The sequence below is a fragment of the Manis pentadactyla genome, chromosome 7 (genome assembly GCF_030020395.1).
Source record: "Manis pentadactyla isolate mManPen7 chromosome 7, mManPen7.hap1, whole genome shotgun sequence".
Taxonomy (NCBI): domain Eukaryota; kingdom Metazoa; phylum Chordata; class Mammalia; order Pholidota; family Manidae; genus Manis; species Manis pentadactyla.
In genome coordinates, this window is record NC_080025.1 from 105,240,487 (window position 1) to 105,250,504 (window position 10,018).

Here is a 10,018-nt window from a genome sequence, read left to right on the forward strand (position 1 = left end):
GATTGTAAAATAGTGCTTTTTAAAATATGTAAATAAACTGAGGTTATTTAGATTGAAGAGAAGACTGAAGAAGGACCTGAAATATATAGGGGAAAGAGCTTATGCAGATACTATAGTCAGCCAATTTTCATTATTTTCACTAAATTTAAAACAAATGATAGCCTTCAGTTGTTATCAGGAGGTGTAATTTCAAAATAATCCCAACTAATTGTAAGATTTGAGGTCTATGAAACCCTCTCTTCAGTTCCTTAAAGATCAGAGAAGGTAGTCCTTAATTTCCCTTAGTAAGCAGCAGGCAGGCATATTTCATCTAAACACAGCCTTTCCAGGAATACAGAGCATAACTTGGTAATCTCTCAATTCTTTCAAACTGTGATTCAGGAATCTAGAAAGACAGAAGTTTTACATATGCTTAATATGGCCAGTAAACAAATTTATCATTTGAAAAGCCATGAATACATTTTGATGTTTTTATAAGTAGCTATAGATTTCATTAGGGTCACTTTGTTAGACATTCAAAGAGACCCCTGAGAATAAGGTTAGAATCTGGAAATTTATTAACTCCTTCTTTTATAGTGTAACTTTGGTCAGGTTGCCTGATTGTGCATGTGTATACACATACATACACTTTTTCTCCCTTTTATATATTTTTTAGAACTGCATTTTGAGTTGCTTTTCTAATGAGAAGTCAAGATTTTACAGATCCATCCACAAATGTTTGTATACTAATAGGTGGCCAGAATCAAGTTATAACCTGTGATTATGGCCTAAGTCAGTAACTATAACCCTGACTGTCCTGGGGAGCTTGTTAAAAACATTGATGCCTTAGACCCAACCCAGACCAAATAGGTCAGAACATCAGGGTAGCACAAACACAAACCCCACCCAAGGAACAAACAAAACACCAATTTTACAAGTGAGGAAATAAGCTTACGTCCCCATAACTGTAGGAGGAGAGCTGTGGCCAGAGCCCCATTTCCTGCTAGCATGTTCAGAGCACCACTGCCCAGCAAAAGTCCCCCTGTGAGCCATAATAAACGATAAATCTCATTTGCAGTATTACTGGTGAAATACTTATAATCTAAACTCAGACTTTGTTTTACAGCCATCCTTTTCAAGGCCAATACTCAGTGTCAGACATGAAGTTAAGATTCTCACAGTGAGTATTTAAAGAAAGTACTAGGAAAATTCTATCTGAATTTATGCCATGTGTTTCATTGCTAAATGGGAATTGTTTTTCTCACTTGATAGACTTGTGCTTCAAATGGTAACCAAATATGTGCATAACATTCTCTAGCTTAGCAGTGTGTATGTTTCAAAGGGAAAACACTGCTGTTTCATGGAGAATGGTGTGAACTAATAACAGGATTTGCCATTTTTATTCTGGTGAAGTAACTTTAGCAAATCATGACTGTAGGGATAATTAACCATACACCAGTCCTTCTGTTCTTACCACTTTTTGGTTCATCTTCATGTTCTTTTAGTATTTTCTGAAAGTTTGCATGCTTTAAAATTTAATAAGTTAATTGATGCTTAACAAATAATAACTTAGCTTCTTTTTCAATAATTCTAATTTGGGAGATGGTTATTGAGTGGTTAGTGTATACATGTGTGATTTTTTTTTTTTTAACTGTACTTAACACTTCTTTCTTTTACTCAGTTCTGTTCAAAACAGTGAACGTGGCAAAAAAATTGGAAACGTCATGGTCACAACTAGCCGTAATGTTGTACAAACAGGAAAAGCTGTTGGTAAGGCATGCCTTTAGCAAGGAACAGATTGGAATCTGAGCACATCGCTCATCTATCTTTAATATGTCATTGATAAAAACATAAAGTTGTAGAGGTCTGTGTATCATATAATAATGTAAGATGGTTGAATAGAGGTTTTTTGGTATTTTTCTGTTTCTTGTCTTAATCATTAAAAAATACTCTTGTGACACCAGATAGCACCAAAGAAAGTTCAGCAAATTTTGCTACATTTGATGGAGAGTGACAGCATTTTCTGTGAGTTTACTGTTGTTACCAGGGTTTGAGGTTCACTGGAATTTTGCCCCATTCCCTGAGCTGCCCACAATTCTTTATAAACAGTAGAAAACTATAATAAAGTAGGCATTAGGAACTGCTTCTTCTAAGATATATCACACAAAGAAAATCAGTAAAACCAATAGTTCATTTCTTTAAAAGGTCAAGAGTATTAATAAAACGCTTACAGACTAATAAAGGAAAAAAAGAGAAGGTACAAATTACCAATATTGGGAATGAAGGAGGAGACATCACTCTACATCTTATAAAAATAAGATAATATGAGAATATTGTGAATAACTTTATGACGTTTTTTGGACAGCTGAGGTAAAATACGTAAATTCTTTGCAAGACTCAAATTGCCAAAACTGATACAATAAGAAATTTCAAAAATCTGAATAGCCCTATATCTATTAAATAGATTGAATTAAAATTTTAAAACCTTGCTACAAGATTTTACATTTAATCCAGGCCCAGATGGCTCTACTTAGGGACTTTATCAAATAGGTAAGGAATAATATGCTACCCTGATGCTAAAGCCAGATAGGTGATAGCATGTAATTATATATACTCTTCCGCACCTAGCTTTTTTTCACTTAAAATATTTTGAAGATTGTTCCATATCCATTCTAAAGAAATTCTTCATTCCTTTTCTGTGTATTGAACTTTTTGTATAATGTCAAACTTAAAGAATGATACATCAGTGTACAAGAAATTCCCAGTTACCTCAGATTCACCAGTTATTTACCTTTTGCCACATTTGCTTTGTCATATCAGTATGTAAAAAAACAGGACCCATCTCTTTCCTTAGCTCCTGGGAGAAGTTGACTAACCCTTACTGAACACAGTTCAACAGCCCAAGAACTAGGTGATCTCTGTGCAGGGGTCCTCAGCTGTGAGGGATAGATTCCATATACCAGGGGTAGATGGGGGAGAGAACTTCTCCACAGTGTCTTAGGAGACAAACAGAGCACATAGCCTTATCACTGGGTTCGTTTTATTACCAGAGAATGGAATTTGATGTATAAGCATTTATTTCAATATAATATTACACATTTGGCTTTTTTTTAATTCTTGTTTTCTAACAGACAAATTCTGCTTTATCATAGGTATATGCTATTAATTGTTACTTAACTCTTAGTGTTACTACTGCTAATGTCTAAATTCTAAGGCCAGTTCTCCTGTTGCACACTCCTCCAGGAATAGTGGGCTTGTATGATCCAACTTAAATAATTTCACTTTAGCATCAACTTTTGAGATACTATTCTTTAAAACAAAGGAGACCTGAGGCAGAGAGAGCTCTTGTGTGACCTTTAATGCAACATCATTTTAGATGACCAAAGCAAATGTCCCTAAAGCAGCCTAACCCCTCCTCCCTGTATAGTGGTTATCTATTACCAGCTTGGGTTTAGGGTACAGAATGCACATAGGACTTTCTCATCTCTGCAAATGATTCCATGCACAGCCAGTGCTGAGAGCCTAGCACAGTGGATATTAAGGGAAGAGTTTGCTGAATACCTTCAGAATGCTTAGAAGAATGCTTAGAGATACTTAAGAGATTCAGGTATAGATAGTTCAAGATACTTAGGAAAATAGGCTCTTATACCCAGAAATGATCCAGTTTCCTATTAGGTACTCCCTTGGAAAGGAATTGTTTGGAAACTAGAAATTTCAGTGATATTTTAGTAACTATTATCACATTGATGTGTTAAAGTAAATTAACATTCACTAATTAGCATCGGTCTTTCACTGTCTCTTAACAAAAGTGAAGACACTTTCCTTTTGTTTTTCTCCTCTTTCCATCCAGGCCAGTCAGTTGGAGGAGCTTTCTCCAGTGCCAAGACAGCTATGTCTTCGTGGCTTTCTGCTTTCACCAGTTCCACCCCTCAGAGTCTCACTGAGCCATCCGACGGGAAGCCCTGAGCACGGCATCCAGTGGCTGCTGTTGCTTTCTTAGGTTTAAGTGTTCCCTGTCTGTCTGCTGCTCCCAGACTGTTCCTCTCTGTCGGCCACAGGTCCACAGCAGGGTACTGATTCGTCGAACTGTTTACATGGACGGTTGCCCTCTGTCTAAATGAATGTCGCAGGATGCAGAAAAATGAAATCACAACCAATGCAGGGATGGCTTTCCAGGTTGGGGTTTAAATTGACTACTTTTATTTCAGTCTGAGCCTGATTAAAACACACAGTGAACCTTCAATGAATTTGAGTTCTGATACACATTTGTTTGCTTTAGAGTTTTTACTTTTGTAAATTTTGTCCTGTTTTGATGTTTGAATATCCAGATGGTCACTGTAAATTATATGTGCTAAAATTAAGTTATATTGCTATTTTAATTTCTCTAAAGTTGGCCCTAAAATGTGCTTAAAAAGTTAAAGGGCCATGCAGTCCAGCCCTTTGTTATTTTTTTGCTGAGTTATATGATGATTTTTTTTTGTTTGTTGCTTTTGTACCCCAAAATAGATTTATCAATTCACTTCCACCTGGAAACGTGAAAGAGGTGGTAGTTCTGAGTATGGAGTGTTTTGTTTCATGTTTTTAATTTGTTCTTTCCCTGTCCTAAACACTTGCTTTGAGATGTCAAAGAGTGTCACTCTGCTTTCTTCTCTTCTTTCTCTTAGGTGTGCAGAGAACTAGCATAGTGACGATGACAGCGGTATAGCAGTGTTTGAGCAGCTTAGCCTGAATGTATATTTAGGGCAAGACTTTAAAAGACTTCGGTGTTAGTTCTGGCAGCTCTAGTCACGTTGCAGTCTTTTACAAGGATTTTTTTTAACCCACAGTTTGTGCCTTCTGTTGCTTCGTTTGAACAGTTTTCCATTGGGTGTTTACAGGCCTACAGGTTTTTTTCTTAGTCTTACTCTTCATAAAGCTCTTTAAGGCTCTTGGCCTTCCTAATTCCCTGATGGAAAACCCTCCTCTAATCAATCCCCAACCCCTTCTAAAAGTATTTATAAAAGAAAAGCAAGAAGATACATAAATAGAAATTTCATTTTAGATCACATTTATAAATGCAAGAGGCAAGAGAAGAAAACTACAGCCATGACATCAGTCATGTTTCATAAAGGACATCTGGTTTCATTTTAGACGTGCACGTGTGTGCTATCTACTGAAGATTTTTACACAACTGGACCTCATGTATCTGCCATGCTCAGCTCTCGTTTGCTTTTCAAGGGGACTTTGGATGGGTGTTCTCAGGGAGTACTTAAAGGGGACAGACTTCTTTTTCAAAGGCTACTTGGAAAATACATTGTGAGTATAATCTACATATGATATAAAAAGTATTGGGGAAATAAAGGTCCTAGTTAAGGAGGACACTTGGTTATACTTGATGTATCACTTAAGAAATGTTTGTGTGATAAGGAAATCCTTCTAAAGCATGTGAAATGGACATAGGGACATAATATATAAATATTCCCAGAATTTCCAGTTTGTGTTTTAACACAAGTCCAACAAATCTAAATGCATACTTCTACTTGAGCATAACTCAAGAATTCAGTGATGATAAATTAAAGGGCTTATTTTCAGAACTCCATTCTACTCTGCTAGGAAAATTAACCTTCTCAGGAAATAGTATTTGAAGAGAAGAAAGTAATACCAAACCAAACCTTTTTAAAAGTTACTTTAATCAGTGTTACACTGAAACCATAAAGAATTCATTCTAACATCATGTTGTTTTGTGAGACTACGTCATTAGCTAGAGTGTGATAGTGTATTTGTGTGCAGTTGTTACCTTTCACCTGCTACAAGTACACAGTGCTCAGGGCACCAGGAGGGCCAGCTAGCACGCTGCAGGTCATCCTTTAGTTTACCTGGTTTGTATGACTGGGGTAAACTCCCATCCCTCCCTCTTTGAAAGCAGCCCAATCCATGCTTTGGAAGTCCACTGAAATAAAAACATTTACATTTAACTTTGCTCTAGTATCACTTGTTTCCCATTTCAATGTACACCTCAGCTGAACTTTCTAGTAATGTTTCCCATTCAGAGTTCGACTTTTAAAGTGGTCGTTTAAGTGGCTTTCAGCATAAAATGAATTATCTCAGAAGAGAAATTTTGTCATCGAAATGGTCAAAAGACTAACTGTAGTTCCTTTGGGATCTGGGAGGCGTTGGAGTTTTTAGGGAGCTTAGGCTGTTGAGTTGTTGGCAGGAGCCCTGGGGCAGCCAGCACGGTTGAAGTCAGGAAGCCTGGCCCCTTGTCCTATGTCGCCTATGTGCTTCAGGCTCAGATTCCAGGCTCCAGCTGAGCAGCGGGCCCCAGAGCGGTTGCCTCACTCTAATCACCAGCTCAGTGAGCCATTGGAGCCAACACTGGGCCGTCTTTGGACATATCCCTGGGAAAGGTGTGTGTTTCGGCCACAGTTGCTCCAGTGCTTTTGTGTCTAGTACTGAGTATTTATAAGTAGGCCTGAGGGAGCTAGGGTCAGCCAGGCTTTTCAATATGTGCCAGGCACACAGACTGCACCCCTCACTTGGTGGTGACTTAAAAGTAGTGTTTGCAAACAGTTCCTGGCATACTTTAATTCCTACTAGGTACTGTAATGACAGTGATATTGGTAAGGAAAAGAGAGTAAAGCTACCACATCCTAAGCTAGGTGAATAGAAAATGCTGCATGTCAAAGTAAAACTTAGAATCATTGTGCCATATGCATTTAGCTCACATAAACCAATACGAATGGTCTGTCCCCAAGTCCATCACTGATTTGATTTACTAGCCCCAAGCCCTTAAACAATTCTTCCCTACTTTTTGCTTTAAGAAACACAGCAACAATACCTTTGGGCAGCAAACCAGACCTGTGACAGGATTTCTTCAACCTTATCTTGCTTTCTTAGTTCTATATTAAGCGTTGAATATATATATATAAAATCATTTACTTGGGAAAGGCAAGGAGAACGCAAATTAGGAAGGGAGAGAAGTGAGAAGTTATTGCAAGGCTGAGGACCAAGGTACTTACAACCTAAATGAAAGTATTTTGAGAGCAGTATTTAACATGCTAAAGGTTGTAAGAATTATTTTGCAAAGAAGTTCGAATTTTAATCTGCTAGTTACAAGTTTTAAAATGAAGCTATAACACTGTCTCCCTAGCTGGCAGGTTTTGTTCTTATTTTATGTTTTGTGGAAGTTATACTGGTCTTTTTCCCTCCAGGCCTAGTGATGAGTCAGGATAAGGGGCCAGTGGACTGATGCCTAAACCACATGAACTTTTACATGCTTCAGCAGTTCGGGGAAGTCTATTAGGATGGTAGCTGCTAAATGTTGCCTATTATTTTATCAGGGAGTTGACTGGGTCTCTTGAAATGACATTAGCATTTGCATGCTCTGATTGTTTAGTCAGAGGTGGCAGGGCATTCATGGCCTTTCCACCCGGTTCCTTGGTAGCCTTTAAACACGATGGGTAGCCCTAGTTTCTAGAAGATGATTGTCATTCCATATAGCACATTGTGCCACTAGGAGATTTTTCATTCCAAGTCTTTGGACTTCATAACATTAGAATTGTTTTTCCATAATTTCCAACATTCCATAAATACTCGTCAAGACAAAGAAAAGCAATGTGGATCTTTATTATTTCCATATAAATAACTTCAGTACCCATGACTTCCTGCTTTAATATGGAGGAGAAGAAACTAGCTCCTTTGTATGGTAACTCCAAAACTAAAAGATTGTGCAAGTATAAGGGGTTGACTGACTATATTTTGTAAGATGCTAATGCATTTGTATTTCTGTGCTGTTCTAAAGTTTACCTTTTTACTCAATTAATTAAAGATATAGAAACTATATATTTAAATCATGTAAATGGGACACTATTTAGGGATTTTTTCCGATCTTCCATCAGCTTCTCAGACACACATAGTATGCTGCTCAAATTTTTTTGTGTGCAATATAAACATTTGAACATTTCAGTCAGGTATTGAGCCAAAAAGGGTAACTGAAGTTTTTATAAGCTTCTGTGCTTTGCTTGAAATATTAATCATTTATAGCTGGAAATATAGGATCAAGACGTATGTGTTTCAGGCCACTTGATCATTGGTTCCTAAATTTAGGAAACATTTGATTAATGAGTTGGTGAAGGCATTTAATGGTTACAAAAATAGTTTAAGTATCTGAGATTAAAGGCTTTCTATAAACCCTTTCTAAGAAAATTTAGCTTAGGAATCTTAGAAATTTTTTTCTGAGGAAATTTAGCTGTGACACATGTTTTGATCAGAAGTGTAGTGTCTCTTTGCTCTAGTAGTTTTATAATTTGTACTAGTTCTTTGTTTCTTAAAAATGTTAAAATTATAAATCATGTCTAATCATAGTGAATTGTAAACCTTCTACTGTACTTTAAGAAAAAATGAGAATAAAATTATACCACTGTCTTGCATACAGTTGTACTTGGCCTGTCTTTGTGGAAGTACCCCTCATGTTGTCAGTGTGGTTTCTGGCCTGCTTCACAGTTGGACAACAGGGCCAGCTTGATATATTAAAAATTCAGCACACAGAAAGAACTAGAGGACTCATTGTTCATTTAGTCTCTCAGTTTGGCATTGCTTATGGTGGCACCTCCATTTTTAAGGGGCTGACTCCCACAGGAAGAGCCCTTTAGTTTGTGTGGAGTGCTGAGTGCTTGAGACCCCACAAAGTACAGGCAGACTGAGGTTGGTCACTCTCACTAACAAATCCCCAGGGAAGAGGACATTGTCATTAGCAGCTCATTTTTCCGCCTGGACTGGGAAGCTTCAAAATAGCCCTTAACATTTCCACTGAAGACTTCCTAGCACATTTTCTTATATTTATTTCCATGTACTATGGTTTTCTTACAGCCACTCTACAAACAGAAGCTGTGTGATGTGCTTCACAGAAGAAGCAGACAAATTTCTTTGTCCCCTGGGAAAGTGTACCTCCTAGAGTGCTGGGTTAAGTTTAAGATCCCCATGTTCTCTGACACGGACCTTTACTGGCCTGGCACTGCTGAGGTGACCTGGGGACAGTACAGCTCTGCCCTGCTGGCATCTCCCCTTTTCAGAGGACTTGTTCCTGCTGGGCTCTGGGCCCTGCCGCTGTGAGGTGATGGTTCCACGTCTCCAAGGTCAGAGCTGCCTGTGCTTTGCTCTGATAAGATGGGAGTTGTAATTACTGCATCTGGTATCATCTAGAAGGAGTGTGGCTACAGAGCTAGTTTTTTCCAAGGAACAACCCTTCATGAAGAGCTTACCTCTCTGCCTGGGTTTAATCTACATTGGATTGGGAAACACACTCGGCAGGACTGATCTGTCCAAGTTCATGATGGATAAATCCACAACTGGCCTTTAAGATAACATGACTGACAGTCCACTCCAGTTGAGGCAACTAAGGTGTAGTCACTCAGCACACATACTTTATATGATCGTGGAGTCCGAAGCCAGGGAACCACCCAAGGCAGGAAATCAGAATGGTTATGCTCGTTGTTGATCCCATTAGCACCTGTATTTAACATTGCTAGTATTTCAATGCAAAAACTAAGACTAAAATATTTTTAAATAATGTGTTCTATCCTTCACTGGATCTGGCTACACTCCTGGAGCCCATCGATGTGGACTGGGACTATGAAAAAATGGTGAATGGTTGATCATTGTTGAAGCCAGGTGATGAGTATGTAGGGGTTCGTTAGACAGTTCTGGTTTTGTGTGTGTGTGAGAATTTCCATAATGAAAAGTTGAAAACTTCTTGCCAGCTATTAACTCTCTCGCTAATGAAAAGACTCTGTACCCCAGCACCACCAACACTCTTTAATTTTCCTGTTTATTTCTGCACAGGCAGTTCTAATAGGCATAGGGAATTTTTAAAGCCTTAGGTCAGGCTTTTGGCATCAGATCAGTGTGTCTCCCAGTCCTGTTCTGACCTTGTGTGGTTCCAGTCACTTGTCCTTGTAAAGCAGAATCTAGAGTTCATTTTTTTCCCTACAGTTAGCTTTGGAGTGGAAAGGCTTGAAAAGAGAAAATCACTTTTTGGAAGTTTGTTATTCAGTCATTAAGG

General features: G+C 38.2%; 1 protein-coding gene across 3 annotated transcripts in view; it reads left to right on the plus strand.

The window, feature by feature from the left end:
* The window catches only part of AVL9 (AVL9 cell migration associated), a 69,740-nt gene extending 61,353 nt beyond the window's left edge, over window positions 1–8,387 (plus strand). For 2 of the 3 annotated variants that reach the window (XM_036897363.2, XM_036897362.2), the window contains exons 14-16: window positions 1,106–1,159; window positions 1,661–1,749; window positions 3,830–8,387. In XM_036897363.2, the coding sequence (XP_036753258.2) occupies window positions 1,106–1,159; window positions 1,661–1,749; window positions 3,830–3,945 (259 nt within the window). In that variant the 3' untranslated portion in view covers window positions 3,946–8,387. The remainder of the gene's footprint in view (window positions 1–1,105; window positions 1,160–1,660; window positions 1,750–3,829) is intronic. The other variant, XR_005027156.2, reaches the window with a different exon arrangement.
* Window positions 8,388–10,018: the final 1,631 nt, after the last annotated feature.